This window comes from Ptychodera flava, chromosome 19 (genome assembly GCF_041260155.1).
Source record: "Ptychodera flava strain L36383 chromosome 19, AS_Pfla_20210202, whole genome shotgun sequence".
Taxonomy (NCBI): Eukaryota; Metazoa; Hemichordata; class Enteropneusta; family Ptychoderidae; genus Ptychodera; species Ptychodera flava.
Window position 1 is genome coordinate 34,852,598 of NC_091946.1, and position 17,368 is coordinate 34,869,965.

Consider the following 17,368-nt stretch of genomic DNA (forward strand, 5'->3'; position numbering starts at 1 on the left):
AAATTTGCATGTACTAAAGTATCACGTGCCGAGTTTTCTCACCTTTCCGGAGATCGTCCGATCTTTCAGTTTTTATGTAAATGAAGTATTTCACACCTTTTCTGATAGTTGCAATGAGACAGGGCTCCATTGGTGGAACATCGTAAGATTGTATTAAAGGAAACCATTTTATTCTTGTTTGGGTTTCTTCTCCCTACTGTGAATATAGTAAGGACCACTGCCTCCTGCTGTGCGATCCACTTCCGCCAGCCGCGTCTTTTCTGGTGCTAGGCCTGGTGGCAAAAATGGATTTTGCCAGCCGCAAGAACGTTTTGGTCAATACCCTGATGATTACCTTCCATTATTCCAGTTTCATATATAAATGGTTACAATACCATTCATTAATCCAAAGTTACTTGATATACCACCAAATTTATCGTGTTGAATACACGACGGTTTACGGAAGAGAGCACCACGAAATATGAAGCATGATCCGAATATTGTGACAAATATATGATATTGGATTTTGGGATGTTTTGTTTTGTGTCTGTAGGCCATCCGAAGGCTGCTAAGATTTCTTGTTCACGCCATGTTTATTCTACCTTGTCGCTGTCAAGTTTAGAAATAAGACCTGACGATCGTCTGTACATTTCACTTCCCTTGTACCATAGTTCCGGAATGATGATGGGTGTTAGCCCCGCTCTGAAGCACGGTATGTGAGTAATCGATGTGCAACTAACATGCATGTATACCGGCATCTTTGCTTGCTCTGAACGCATGCATACATATCTTTCTCTCAGTTGTATGTATGTATGTATGTATGTATGTATGTATGTATGTATGTATGTATGTATGTATGTATGTATGTATGTATGTATGTATGTATGTATGTATGTATGTATGTATGTATGTATGTATGTATGTATGTATGTATGTATGTATGTATGTATGTGTATCTATCTATCTATCTATCTATCTATCTATCTATCTATCTATCTATCTATCTATCTATCTATCTATCTATCTATCTATATACATATATGCATATGTATGCATGTATTGCGGTATATTCAATGTATAGATGTGCCTATGTATGTACATATCCATGTATGTGTGTGCACGTTTTGAAGGGTGGATGTGTTACAGGGATGAATTGATGGATGGATAGATGAATGAACGAATGAATGAATGTAGATAGGTAAGTTGGAAGCAGGTAGGTAGGCAGGTATGTGTGAAGGTAGGTTGGTCGATAGGTAGGTAGGTAGGTAGGTATGTAGTAGATAGAGTGACATCGCTAAACAAGTATCTCAGAAAGCATCGAGATAATAAATCTTAATCGTTTTCGACAATGTCGACACTAAACTCAAAACCGTGCTTTTATTTTCGCATGTTTATTAATATTTGAATTCGTCATTTTACAATAGGTTTAACAGTAATTCTTGCGAAGAAGTTTTCCGTTCATAACTGTTGGGATGACTGTAGACGTCACAAAGCAACCATCCTCCTGTATATCGGCGAGGTTTGCCGGTACCTGCTGAGTTTACCCGAGGTAAGAAATATTTTATTCGCTCAATACAGATTCATACGCATGCAGGAGCATTCAATTATTATATCCAGGGCTGTGCCGGAAAATTCTTCCTGCGTATTCGTTAAAATAACAGAAATCCCCCACATACTAAAAAAGATGACCCTTAGAAGATTTATTAAAATTTTACTACCCTGCCTCGTCAATTGCCAGAGGAATTTTTTAATATTTTGATGTTTCAATATATTTGTTCCTTGTGTAGAAACTACAGTGGCTATAATTTTTGATGATTTTTTGTACTTTAATTTGTTCTTTCAAGTAACTACAGTTTCTTGATCTTCTTCCTATAGCTTTTTCAAATACCCAGAAGTGTCTGTGCAACTTTTCAGTGTGTAATGTGCAATAATTTCTATTGTTGAAAACTAAAATTGAAGTCTTGACCTTAATTTTATTTTCAACACTAACAACACAGGATACAGGGTATGGTAATGCGTTGTGGCCAGTGTTGTCCTTACATTTAAAAGTAGCCGGGTAATTTAAGAAAGTAGACGGGTGGACTGCGAGGGAGCGAAGCGACCGAGCGGCGAGTGAGCGTAGCGAACGAGGGGGGGAGAGCGCGAGAGTCCCCCCTCTCGCAAGGCGAAAAATGAAATTTTGGAGTGGAAATGGTGTTCTCTGGTGGCATCTGAGGTGACATTTAGCTGAGACTGAAACAGTACTTTTGTTGTGTGTCTTAGACGTGGCTCATATACAACAAAACAAACAAACATGATTTTGTTTTGTTTGTATTATTTATGACACACTTATGGTTTTATTTGCAGTGAAGATGTAACATTTAATCTTAAATCACCCGCTGTCTGCTCATTTCATTGCTCATTTCCCATTCTTCATTACCACATAGTAGTTTCCCCAAAACCATCAAACTCATTCTATTCTAATCAAAACACATTCGCTTTTGTTAAAAAGAACATCGATAAGATAATTCACTGTAACAGTGTTCGCATTTACGAAAAAAATGCGTATATAGAAAACTCATAACAATGAAAAAATGCGTAGCGAGTCGATCCAATGCGTAATAATATTACGCACTGGATTGAGTCTCTATGAGTTTTCTATACGCAAACGATAATAGTAAAATGTTTGCAAAAGCACTCTCCGCGACTGAGCTTAGGCGACAACCAGACAAGATGAGTGCCGGCTTGACATTAAATTTGTTGCAACATTTCTGTCAATCACTCATTTTGTGTGGAAAGTTTCGGATTCTCTGAGTGTAGTCTGAAAAATCGGCATCGTCGAGTCAGAGGCACGTTACCATGTCAGCTGTGCCTATGAACTTACTACGTCGCTAATTTTCAGGCGAGCGATAGTTTCTGAAACTTATGACAAAAAGTGAGTGATTGACAGAAATGTTGCAACAAATTAAATGCAAACCGCGCACGATCATCGCGTCTCGCTGTCCCCAAATTTGATCAAAGCAGATATGCAGCATGGCGTCGGAAGGAAACAACTCTATTTTCTTTCAAATTTGCTCCACGAGTCCGTGAAAAAAAATGATTCAGAGGGTCCATCGAAATACACTATCGGGCAACCCAACATGGAGAACGTGGAGAGGCGCAGTGAAATTGAACCCATGCCGGAATCCACGACGTATTGTCCTGTTGTCTTAAGCAACAGGGGATCAGCGCCACGGTGAAGCCGTGAGCCGTGACGATGATGCGCCGGTCGGCAACGGTCGGCAACACACATGCCTGTGACCGTGGATTCTAGTACGTAAAAAAAATCAATGAAAAAAAATACCCATTCAAATCAACAGTTGCTTCTCAAAAAAATCAGTTCTAGCTCATTTTTTTTAAATCTAGAAAATGCGTCGGTATTGCTATGAGAATAACTTGATTTGTTGAGAAGATCATACCCGTAAGCTTAGTGACCGTGACGTTGGCAGCCAGCGCGGCGGCGGAAAACTAGCTGCAGTCTCATGAACTTCGAATCGTCGATCAAAATCACATCTTTTCGGCGCTTTTTTCTCACAAATTCAGCGAAATTGAAGTTTTTCATATATAAACTAAATATATTTTTGGAATCAAGTATACCTTTCGAACGGGCTTTCTTCGGGAAAAAATATTCCATCGGCAAGGTGCCAGTGGCCGACGCCACATTTCTTTTTGACGCCATCGTTAAAAAATGACCTAAGATGACCTTCATACTAATCAAACCAATTACACTGCTCGTAACAAAGACAACACAATAGGCGCGTCCATCAGCCAATCACACTATTTAACAAATAAAAGATCGGGCTCAAAAAGCCACAAACGGATATTTAGAAACTGTTTTATGTTTGTGCAGTTCCATGCAGGGGAAAGGGGTCGCGAAACTGCTAATAGTACGTGTGCCGTCTAATAGCTGGCAGTGCAATACCGAAATTACAGGTCTAAAAATAATCTAATTACGTTAAAAGTAGCCGGAAAAATGCAAAACAGCCGGGTTATTTACCCGGCACCCGGTTTCTAAGGACAACACTGCTGTGGCTAATACACCTAGAAATTGTTGCTGGCACATGCTACAAAAACTAAAAAACAATGGTCAAAAGATACAGTTACTAAAGCCTTCAACTATGTGGCAAAGAGCATCATGAGATGTGGAATCAGTCTGTGGATATATTTGTTTATAGTCTATTTTAATGTAGATTTAAATGACATTGCACCTATCTGTACATATTCCTGTATTTCAAGAACATGAAGACCATCATATGTTTTGTGTAGTTTTATAACGTTTATTAGTCAGACTAAACACAGCTTGTTGGGTTTCGCATATTTAATATGAGGCTGTTCATATTACAACTTCAAATGACATATTATAATAAATGTCCACCATAGAGTAAAAATAATTTGAATCAACTGTGACTTGTTTGCACAATGTTGGCCCAAAAATAGGGTGTAGGCTAAGCCATATCCCATAGGCAAGTACTCCCCATTTACATTGAAACTTCAAAGGAACACAGTGTACTAACTATATTATCCAAAATCCAACATGGATAAAATTTAATCTGTGTCAACTATTGTATATTTCGTGTCATATGACTTCCAATGCATAAGGTCTTGACTTATGAGCTACGTCTCATAGGTAACGGTTCCCAAACGTTATTTGAAGGCTGTTGATATTGACACTTCAAACAAATAGAGTTGAAAATACGTATTATCCTAAATAAACCTTACATTGATACAAATTCATCATGGAGTAAATATAATCTATGTCAACGATCGTATGTTTTGTGTCATATGGCCTTCAATGTATGATGTACAGACTAAGCTGAGTCTCATAGGTTAACACCTTCAACATTTTTATTTTAAGACTATCGAAATTGAAACTTCATAAAGGTGTAGTTGAATAAATGTGTTTTCTTTAATAGATTTTCTTTTATTAAGGATCAACGTGGAGTACAAATAATTTGTGTCAAGTTTAACATATTTTCTATTAGATGGTCCCAGTGCAAAATGTATAAGCTAAGCCATGTCTCATAGGTAAACATTTCCAAAATTTCTAAGAGGTTGTTACTCTTGAAACTGAAGTATCGTGTCCTACATGCATTATCCTAAATAGATCTCACTGCAATGCAGATCCATCATGGAGTAAAAATAACTTAAGTTGTGTCAAGTATCATGTGTTTTTTTGTTGTTTTTGTTTTTGTTGTTGTTTTTTTGGTTTATTTACGGGTCCATATATATGTTGACTGTCGACAGTCCCCTATGCCTTACCTGTCTCTTACTGGTGTAGGCTCTCGCACATACAACGGTGGGGGAGGGGGGAATCGCAAGCGTGGGAGCGGCGAAGGCGCCAGCTGGGCATTCCGAAAGCATACGTTGACCTAGCTGTGGAAACGGAGCTATCTTTGGCGGGGTGCGTCTATGCAGGTCATCAAAGGTCAACCCCGGGGGTGACCTTTGATGACCTTCATAGACGCACGCTAACCCGCCACAGATATAGCTGCGTTTCCATAGCTAACATTGACGATAGTCGCGGCTCGCTTTTGATTCCCTTCACCGTCGTGTGTGTGAGAGACTATACCAATAAGAGACAGAAAGGGCATAGGGGATTGTCGACAGTCTAATGTATATGGTACATGCTAAGCCATGTCTCATAGCTTGCACTACCTCAGCCACAGCATACCAATAATCTGACATTCCCACTGTGCTGGTAAAAGCTGTGGTAAAACAAGCCTGTATAGACTTGCAAAGACAAAAATGTAATAAGACTTTAGCGAAAGAAACCATACGGAGAATAACCTTTATTTCCCGGAATGTCTTTTTGTACACTGAAACAAGGCTTTTTGATAGGGTGGAAATGTTCGAAAAGCAAGTGATACCCTCTGTGCCGTTTGAAAAAAGATAAACCTCCCCTTTGCAGTTTTCTAATTTCAGATGACCCCCAACCTGGATTTTGCCAGCCCACCCGGTCATAATAAGTAAACGCTCCCTATAAGTTACCTACGAGTATGAGTGAGGTTCCTAGAGCTCCCGATACTATGGTCTAAGCTGATACGAAGGTATTTAACTTGACTATGATTGCCATCCAATCGACTAATCTTGTGCCATTGTGTTGTTTGCCTACTTTCAGACACCGGAAGACAAGAATCATTCCATAAGAATTGCTATAGGAAATGGACTCCGTCAAGATATCTGGACAAAATTCAGACGTCGCTACTCCATTCCAACTATCGCCGAGTTTTACGGCTGTACAGAAGGAGGTTTCTTCACAATGAACAGCGATAATACACCGGCTGTGGTTGGAAAATTTCACCGTTTCTAATAGTCTAGTCGGAAGGTAGGGTTCCCATGCACCCCATGGATGTATTTTTTAACCTACATTTTTGTAATCCTTAGGGTCTATATTTAATGAATTTTGATGTTCCCAAAATCAAATCGTGTCCCATGGGGTTCATTTGGCGCCATCTTTGCCGCCATCTTGGCCGCCATCTTGGATTTCAACAATGGGGTAGGGGTCACGTATCTACCGCTCGACGGAAACAGAAACAATAAAACTATAAACGTTACATTTTTAGAAAGCCAAGATCATGGCCTTTTCATTGATATATAACTTAATAGGGATTAATTAATATTCGAACGTCGATTAGACTTTATATCGGCCATTGGCCGTAAATCGTAAAATTTGCTAAATTTCACACCCAATAGTTAAGTTCCCGTTCCTCCAAACAATTTTTCATAAGGTATTTATATATTTTTTGGAAGAACTGAGCGCAATAAACAAGAAAAACAACATTAAAAGTATGTGTCTTGAGATTTAGTGGGTGCATGAGCTTGTTTTCTTATTACGCGGTATGCCACATATCCGTGTGTAACATAAGGGGTAGGGGTAATGTTTCCCTTTCTGTTTCGAATCATGAATGATGAAACCATAACAATGTTACATTTTTTGAAAGTGCTGCATCAGACCTTTCTAAAAATATATAGATTTATGGGGTAAAATTGTATATTTAAAAGTTACAAAGCTTAAACCTTTCGGTTTGTGTCGATTTCAAGTGATTTTTTAAGAACGAAATTACAACATATGGGGTAGGGGTAATGTTTCACTTTCTGCCTCGAATCATGAATTACGAAACCATATAAGTGTTACACTGTTTGAAAGCTCTGAAATGGGCCTTTCCAAACATGTATAGTTTTATTGGGAAAAGTCCATATTTTAAAGTTACAAAGCTTATGCCTTTCAGTTTGTGTCAATTTTAAGTGATTTTTTAAGAACGAAATTACAACATATGGGGTAGGGGTAATGTTTCCCTTTCTGCCTCGAACCATGAATTATGAAACCATATAAATGTTATACTGTTTGAAAGCTCTGAAATGGGCCTTTCCAAACATGTATAGTTTTATTGGGGAAAGTCCATATTTGAAAGTTACAAAGCTTATGCCTTTCAGTTTGTGTCAATTTTAAGTGATTTTTTTAAACAAAATTTAATATAAGGGGTAGGGGTAATGTTTCCCGTTCTGCCTTGAACCATGAATTATGAAACAATATAAATGTTATACCGTTTGAAAGCTCTGAAATGGGCCTTTCCAAACATGTATAGTTTTATTGGGAAAAGTCCATATTTTAAAGTTACAAAGCTTATGCCTTTCAGTTTGTGTCAATTTTAAGTGATTTTTTAAACAGAATTATAATATAAGGGGTAGGGGTAATGTTTCCCGTTCTGTCTTGAACCATGAATTATGAAACCATATAAATGTTATACTGTTTGAAAGCTCTGAAATTGGCCTTTCCAAACATGTATAGTTATATCGGGGAAAGTTGCATATTTGAAAGTTACAAAGCTTAAGCCGTTCAGTTTGTGTCAATTTTAAGTCATTTTTAAGAAGGAAATTACAACATATGGGGTAGGGGTAATGTTTCCCTTTCTGCCTCGAACCATGAATTATGAAACCATATAAATTTTATACCGTTTGGAAGCTCTGAAATTGGCCTTCCAAACATGTATAGTTTTATTGGGAAAAGTCCATATTTTAAAGTCACAAGCTTATGCCTTTCAGTTTGTGTCAATTTTAAGTGATTTTTTAAACAAAATTATAATATAAGGGGTAGGGGTAATGTTTCCCGTTCTGCCTTGAGCCATGAATCATGAAACCATATAAATGTTATACTGTTTGAAAATTCTGAATTGGCCTTTCCAACATGTGTAGTTTTATTGGGGAAAGTTGCATATTTGAAAGTTACAAAGCTTAAGCCTTTCAGTTTGTGTCAATTTTAAGTGATTTTTTGAACAATATGCACAAAACAGTTAGTCCGTTGGCCAGGTATCGAAATCATCCCCTCTAAGGCATTTTACCCACTATGATTTTCTGTTAGCTAGTATTCTCAGCTGTCATAATCTGCTTATTTTCCATTTAACTGATGGTGTTGACAGTGTAACGACTTGTTTGTGAAGGGCTGTCACGCCCTCTGTAGTAAAATAGGAATGGGTTGGGGTAACATATTTACAGCTAGTCGGAAACAAAAACAAAAAAGTACCATAAACAATACATTCTTAGAAAGCCCAGATATAAGCTTTTTACTTTTTTGATAATTATTCGACTTTAGATGGCGCCAATATTCCGTATGTACATGGCGGTCAGCAGCTGAATCATTCACATAACGAACGTTGATATGGCATGAAACTTCGGTAAATTCATTCAAGCAAACTCTTGTTTGATTAAGTTGATAGTTTTCCTTTCTTTTTTATTTCGAGTATTTGCCATGGCATGACTGAAACGAACCTCGAAACGAAGGCTGTACGTATCTATATTAGTCCGAGCCTGAGCGTGATCTGAGAGCACACAGATCCGCAGATAATGCGAATGATCGCAACCGTTACCAACAGACTCATTATGCAGAGCCATGCCCCAAAACGCCCAACTAAACTTGGCACTAATCATGATCCCAGTCCATTTCGAGCCGGGCTTTAAGGAAGTGCGGTGGCCTTTGAAAGACCCTTTGGTTTGGTTTTGTACCGTAGTATAGGAAGAAAACCCGACCTGTCGTCGTTGCTGTGAATGTTTGTGTTGTTTTTAGCTTCTTTTTTTTTCCTTTTTGAAGAATCGTCTTTGCAGCCTTCCATCCTGCGTTCTGTGTAGCGAGTGTCTTCGATCGCTCTCTTAAGTTTGTGATGTACAACTGTCTTGAGTCCCGGTGCTTTATTGGGTGTAGAGGTAAATAGTTAGAGATCAGGGTGATAAATTGGTTGCCGCAGTGTCTTTCCAGGTGTTGCCACTTTTGAAGGAATTCAACACTCGGTATTTTGGCCTGGTAAGTATTCTTTAAGGTGTACCTGTAGGCTACGTGGTACTGAATAGGGGCCACTTAGGTTTCAACACATTCGATACTCTTGGCTTTCGCTTATACCCCGTTGTATGAGTAACTGGGATCGGAAATGGGAAAGGCTTAATTAATATCCATCTTTGCTAATATTAATTCTCGTTTGGCTTACAGATGGCCACCTCTACTTGTTTCAGTGAAAATTTGACTTTCAATTGGACAAAACATTGAGTATGACTTTCTTCTGTGTGTTATTTAGGCCTATGAAAAATATGAAAATTGCATATATTGTTGTCAAATATCTCAAATCTTAGATTGTTAGAGATAGGCTTAGGCTTCCCTGTAATCATACAAATGAGTTAAATGGGAATTTATTGGAGTAGATTACAGTAATCGAAGAGAATGGTTGACACTATAGAAAGACTTATCTCGGAATGCGGGGACCTAACTATAAAAGAACAGCACAGAATACTTGCCGGATGTATTGACTGTTCATGTATAGTACAGGCTAGTACAACATGGAATGTAAAACATACAAATCAAAGAAGTGGCAAATTTTCTCAACTTTTCACAAAGTTTATATTCCATCATTACTATCAGGATTAGGATTTTCCCAATCTATAAATAAGCTATTACTTGATTACACCTTGATTCAGCATGACTAACATTTTGCATTTGCCACGCAACCAGCCATGCCCGTCCCTGGGATCGCGAACAATGCCTTTAACGAAGCTTTTGAACGCTTTTTGTGAATTGTGTAAGAATGTCCTCTCTGTGGAGTATAATGTGTGAAGCCGTTGTCTAGCTCGCTTGACTCTGATGATTATGTTGACTTATTTTTTCTCAGCTGCTGGTGGCTGATCTAGCTCGAAAGTTAGATCAATCTAGTCTCTCTGATTCGATCATGCTGGTGGGAATGGTATCTTCAAGCATTGACCCTAAAACGTCCGTTTGTAGGGTCTTGCTTCAAAGACGTCAGGGTCTAACATTGGTTTAAATGTCATCCATGATAAGAAACTAATGATAGATTCACTCACAAGGCATTTTAAACATTGAGGTGTCGATGGGAATATAAGCCTTTTTAGTCATTTTCTGAGGTTTGTCTCGCCTTCTTATTGCTTGGTGTAGAGAGTGTTTGTTCGCCTTCTGTTTACTATTTAGTTGCGTAATTTGAATGCGTTCTGCGACATTTGGCTTTTCGGGTTTTAGTTCCAGTATTATTTTGCTATTGAATTTTAGTACCCAGTCGAAAATGTAATCCACATTGGGAGTATATAGTGTCCTGCGTTGTAAAATAATTTCGAAAAATTGGTTATGATCTCTTGTTTTCTGGTTAGGAAGGTAAAGTGTCGATCCATCTTATCTTATTATGGAGAAGCTATATTGTGGATTAATGGTGATTGGTTTTCAGCGATAAAAGATTCTCTCGTGTTCCCGTGTGGTATTAAAAGTAACACTATTAAGAGTGAGCTCTGATTTGCCCAGACGGTCACGTGACTGTGCATGTATTAACTATATACTGTAAAGTTGTGGCCATTCCTATCTCCAAAGTGGGTTTCTTTCACATTGTTTGTATTTTCATCACAAGTTTCAATATACTGATATAATATAGCGATAAACAACCTCTATAAGTTGGGTACACCACTCGAGCTCGGTTTTGACCATTTCACTCCTTATACACACGACTGAAGTTCGTGCGTATATGTTGTTTACCGGTCGAAACCGTGTGGTATCCTTTCAAAGTGGTGCTTTATTGCTTATATATCTCTCGCGATACAATTAAAGAAAAGGGATTGATTGTTGCTGCTGTCATATCAACTTTGCATGACGACTATGACATCCAATTTAGTGTTTGTGGGTTTGGAATATATATTTTTTGACATATTATAGCTGTTAACTTTCTTTCCCTAATTTGAGTTATTGAAATGAGTAAAACGTCTTTTATTAACCACCATTTTAGCTTTTTAGTGCTATTTAATGTCTATAGAGTATTTTTCTAAGTTCCTTTTAACAAGTAAATTTCAGTAAAGTAACACAAACTTTTGAGTTTAGGCATTGTCACTGCATAATTTTTTAGTTTACCCCATCAAGCCATATCTTGTTGGCAAAACAACTGCGTTAGTGTTTCAGAGATTGATATTTATGTGGCTTCCTTATTCGCTGCGTTTGGTAGGAGAGGAAACATTACCCATACCCCTATCCCTTAAATGTAAATTATAGAGGGATGTACGGCATACCATATATTAGGTAAACAATCGACGCACCCCATAAGTCTCAAGAAGATACACTCTTTTAATGTTTTTACTTCTCTATTGCATTAAGTTCTTTCAAATGATATATGATACCTTGTAAAATTGTTTGGAGGAACATGAACTTAATTATTGGGTTTGAAATTAAGCAAATTTTACAATTTACATTTCATGTCCGATATAAAATCTAATCGATGTTTGAATATCGATTTATCCCCATTTAGTTGTATACCAATGGTAAGGGGATTATCTGGGCTTTCTAAGAATGTATTGTTTATGGTACTTTTTTGTTTTTGTTTCCGACTAGCGGTAAATATGTTACCCCTAACCCATTCCTATTTTACTACTGAGGGCGTGACAGCCCTTCACAAACAAGTCGTTACACTCTCACACACCATCAGTTAAATGGAAAATAAGCAGATTATGACAGCTGAGAATACTAGCTAACAGAAAATCATAGTGGGTAAAATGCCTTAGAGGGGATGATTTCGATACCTGGCCAACGGACTAACTGTTTTGTGCATATTGTTCAAAAATCACTTAAAATTGACACAAACTGAACGGCTTAAGCTTTGTAACTTTCAAATATGCAACTTTCCCCAATGAAACTACACATGTTTGGAAAGGCCAATTTCAGAATTTTCAAACAGTATAACATTTATATGGTTTCATGATTCATGGTTCAAGGCAGAACGGGAAACATTACCCCTACCCCTTATATTATAATTTTGTTTAAAAAATCACTTAAAATTGACACAAACTGAAAGGCATAAGCTTGTAACTTTAAAATATGGACTTTTCCCAATAAAACTATACATGTTTGGAAAGGCCAATTTCAGAGCTTTCAAATAGTATAAAATTTATATGGTTTCATAATTCATGGTTCGAGGCAGAAAGGGAAACATTACCCCTACCCCATATGTTGTAATTTCGTTCTTAAAAATGACTTAAAATTGACACAAACTGAACGGCTTAAGCTTTGTAACTTTCAAATATGCAATTTTCCCCGATATAACTATACATGTTTGGAAAGGCCAATTTCAGAGCTTTCAAACAGTATAACATTTATATGGTTTCATAATTCATGGTTCAAGACAGAACGGGAAACATTACCCCTACCCCTTATATTATAATTTTGTTTAAAAAATCACTTAAAATTGACACAAACTGAAAGGCATAAGCTTTGTAACTTTAAAATATGGACTTTTCCCAATAAAACTATACATGTTTGGAAAGGCCCATTTCAGAGCTTTCAAACGGTATAACATTTATATTGTTTCATAATTCATGGTTCAAGGCAGAACGGGAAACATTACCCCTACCCCTTATATTAAAATTTTGTTTAAAAAAATGACTTAAAATTGACACAAACTGAAAGGTTTAAGCTTTGTAACTTTCAAATACGGACTTTTCCCAATAAAACTATACATGTTTGGAAAGGTCAATTTCAGAGCTTTTTAATAGTATAAGATTTATATGGTTTCATAATTCATGGTTCGAGGCAGAAAGGGAAACATTACCCCTACCCCATATGTTGTAATTTCGTTCTTAAAAAATCACTTAAAATTGACACAAGCTGAAAGGCATAAGCTTTGTAAGTTTCAAATATGGACTTTTCCCAATAAAACTATACATGTTTGGAAAGGCCCATTTCAGAGCTTTCAAACAGTGTAACACTTATATGGTTTCGTAATTCATGATTCGAGGCAGAAAGTGAAACATTACCCCTACCCCATATGTTGTAATTTCGTTCTTAAAAAATCACTTGAAATCGACACAAACCGAAAGGTTTAAGCTTTGTAACTTTAAATATACAATTTTACCCCATAAATCTATATATTTTTAGAAAGGTCTGATGCAGCACTTTCAAAAATGTAACATGTTATGGTTTCATCATTCATGATTCGAAACAGAAAGGAAACATTACCCCTACCCCTTATGTTACACACGGATATGTGGCATACCGCGTAATAAGAAAACAAGCTCATGCACCCACTAAATCTCAAGACACATACTTTTAATGTTGTTTTTCTTGTTTATTACACTCAGTTCTTCCAAAAAATATATAAATACCTTATGAAAAATTGTTTGGAGGAACGGGAACTTAATTATTGGGTGTGAATTTAGCAAATTTTACGATTTACGGCCAATGGCCGATATAAAGTCTAATCGACGTTCGAATATTAATTAATCCCTATTAAGTTATATATCAATGAAAGGCCATGATCTTGGCTTTCTAAAAATGTAACGTTTATAGTATTTTATTGTTTCTGTTTCCGTCGAGCGGTAGATACGTGACCCCTACCCCATTGTTGAAATCCAAGATGGCGGCAAGATGGCGGCAAAGATGGCGCCAAATGAACCCCATGGGACACGATTTGATTTTGGGAACATCAAAATTCATTAAATATAGACCTAAGGATTACAAAAATGTGGGTTAAAAAAATACATCCATGGGGTGCATGGGAACCCTACCTTCCGACCCGACTATAAAGGCAGGTACCAGTGCGAAGTATGAATATGCCACCATAATTGAATACCATAGGCCATTCTCATATCATAGATAGTGGAGCAGAAAAGTGTTCCGCTCTTCTACGTTCTCATCAAATATCTGTCGAAAATGAGGACGATCCGATGTTATACGCTTATTGGTTTCTCTCACTGAGCAATGATCTTTCGTTTACAGGTATACAGTCACCTGTAATCTAAATATGCCCATATATTGTCAAAGGGGCGTTCCTTGGTATTCAGGTGACAGTATACCTTTAACTATCAATTGTTCATATTGAACCATGGTGACATCGTGCACAGAAGGTGTAGGACAATATTTGTGGTGTTCGGTTGACAATCTGCCCGTTTGTTGTCAGAGCAGATATTGATGACGTAATGGCTTTTTGAAGTTTGCAATATGTAAATTAAAGTTTCTCGATTTGTGACCAATTTTTGACAAACTTCCTTCTGCAATCCGCCTATTGCCTACTCGTCACATCGATTGCAAATTTGATGAATCGTATTTCAAGCTTTTGCAAAATAAATACTACGTTAGATGAAGTATGGCAGAATACCTCAATCATGCGAAGAGTTTTTAATTGTAGAAATCATCCAAGTCTCCTCTTGCCAAGACCTTACAGTGATGTGTACAAAGTTTATGGTATTGACGCGCTATTTTTTTAAAAAAAAGTTACGAAAAGATCATTTAATTTTAGAATGCACAAGCCGGTGCTGACTAAACTCTAATCAAATCTGAAAATCGCCCTGAAGGATCTAAGACTTGCTTCAAGTTGGCCAGGAGGTAGGCCTGGTCAATTTGTCGAAATTGATCCAAACCAAATGAAAAGTAAAGAAAGCTGGAGTACTCGGGGACAGTTGGAAACGAGCGGAGACAAATATTATTACTTAAACTTGTCTAAAAACTACATTTTATTTCGACAAAACTAAGTAAAAATATAGCAAGTAAAGAACCCGGTAAAGATCTACAGCTTTCATCGAGATATTGATTGATGTTGTTGGAACCGGTGAAGCACGCTACAGTTCAGCTCCTAGTCTGCTTATTTGAGAAATGGGTGTTAAACTAAGGACTGATTCTGGCCACACCAACTTTGCACATTGGCGCAACTCAGACACAGTCCATTAGCATTGCATCAGTAGTATACTGTAGCAACAAGGACGACCATGGCCAAAGTGATATGAGTGTCAGAGAAGCATGTGCCTAGCCTAGTCTTTTATTGCTAGCAACTTGCTGTGAGAAAGAGAACTAACGTCTGAAGTCGATGACGTCATACTTGCAGACTTTAATGCTGGCTGGTGCCGCACTGACGAAGGAATGGGGCTGCTTTAAGGTAGATGGCGAAAGACTTAAACTTTTGCTCAAATTTTCCTCACGAAACTTTCAACCATTCTCTTAATCAACAATAAAAATCGGGGTCACCGTGCAAATTTTGGAACAAAGTACTCATTTAGCGATATTTGAAATTGAAAATGGCCGCCATTCTTGTGCTAACTGTATCGGGGGTGGAATTAAATTTTGGAGTTTCGGATAACTATGCCGGTGAACTTTAAAATGAGCCCCCCCCCCCCCCCTCCCTACAAGTGGTAGACCATAAAAGAACTGTAGAAATTTTAAAGTCCGGCTATCTGTCGCCGAGACGCGTTCTACCTTAAGTGTACGTAGGTCAGAGTTTACATTCGACACTAACGAGTAAACACAAGGTGTGACATGTCCGATATGCGATAGTCAGTGTCTCAATAACACGTTTGATCCGCATATGAACTGTCAAAGTCGATGTACTCAAATACACCATTCGGTAAATTCGTGATCGTGATCAGATTCGAACTCACAACTACGGCACCAAGTCATTTTGCGAAAACTCAACAGTCAAAAGCGCTCAGCTAAATCTTTATCTTTATAAAGAGAGGATAAATTACATTTTCACAAAAATAGCCAAACGCTGAGACCTTGGACATACTAGCAAAAGTTTACAAAATATAAAAAGTTTGGACGAATCATATGCAGGTGTCGATCAAATATTAATCTCGCCGAGAAGATTGGAAGTGAGATAATTGAAAAAGATAAAATATGATAGTAATCATGAATGTCCTGAGAAGTGAATTTTACATATACATTGTATAAATCCAGTATGTCGCTGCGTCGCGTCATTGTATCAATTTTTTACATAAGTCTGGCCGACTTAGTCTCCATATATCTGTACATAGACTAAAATAATGCCAATAAGGCTTATTATAGTACTAAAATGATTTCTGGCCGAAATCAACACGAACTAAACCTGAAAATGGTGATGAATCTGAACAGCCTCTCTGGATATCATTTCTGGACCTTACCAAATACATATGAGATTTTAAAAGTAATAATAGTATGGTCTCTCAATGACCACAACCTAGGCTGTTACTAAGCGACAGTAACTGACCAATTATGACGGCCAGAGAGAAGGGCCGCCCCGATTTCATTCATCACATGCGAAACCTTTCGGACTTTTATCAACATATGAAGTCGCAGAAATATACAATAAGAGAAAAGGGACCAGGAAGCAAAAAAGGTTGTTCTACAGTACAACACTGCTATTGGGGTACACGTAATAAGATCGAAGGGAATGCTCGGAGAATTACTTTTTAAAGGGGCCGGTTGTTAATCATCTTTATCAAAGAGCACATTTAACAGTTTGATGAACATTTCGATGAAAAAGAGTAAACCTACACCATGTAAATATTCAATGTTAATTCGACCTAATGCTAGAACCGGGGATTCGGGTATGTCTCTCTATAAGGTGGCATCCTGACACTACTGAACATACTTTCTATTTGTATCTTCATTTCAGCGCTCTCTTGGTTTTCAGTTAGTTAAATATGACTTTGAAACGGCTTTACCCTTACGTGACAAAAACGGATGGTGCATACCAGTCGGTATCGGTGAGTTTGTCTGACAACAAAGTTACCTTATTTCAATGATACCAGTGATTGGAGCGGATGTACTATACATTCACAGTACAGAAGTCCCTGTAATGCCCTAAAGTGGTTGTTATTTCAAGACAGTCGATCGTCTATAAATTCCGAATTTCAACACTTTCTCTTTCCAAAACAAAATTGCCCGTAGAGGTTTAAATGATGATTGGGTAATATACTACATACCTGTAGTTGATTGTTATGACAATCATGTTGTCAGAAAAAGGATATTTTCATTAAGAAACTGACAGTTTGTTGGAAGAAGGCGGCTATTTGTGGCAATGCCCTTTCCGCATTGCCGAGAAACGTGTTTGCGTCGTTCACTAAGGGAGCATTCGTTTTTTATAGGGAGGGGGGTCGG

At 37.6% G+C, this 17,368-nt stretch overlaps 1 protein-coding gene across 1 annotated transcript in view; it reads left to right on the top strand.

The window, feature by feature from the left end:
* LOC139118174 (long-chain fatty acid transport protein 6-like) overlaps nt 1–17,368 on the top strand; it is a 34,798-nt gene that overhangs the window by 1,945 nt on the left and 15,485 nt on the right. Inside the window, exons 3-6 of the mRNA XM_070681468.1 lie at nt 533–691; nt 1,404–1,528; nt 6,116–6,299; nt 16,873–16,974. Coding sequence (XP_070537569.1) covers nt 533–691; nt 1,404–1,528; nt 6,116–6,299; nt 16,873–16,974 — 570 coding nt within the window. The remainder of the gene's footprint in view (nt 1–532; nt 692–1,403; nt 1,529–6,115; nt 6,300–16,872; nt 16,975–17,368) is intronic.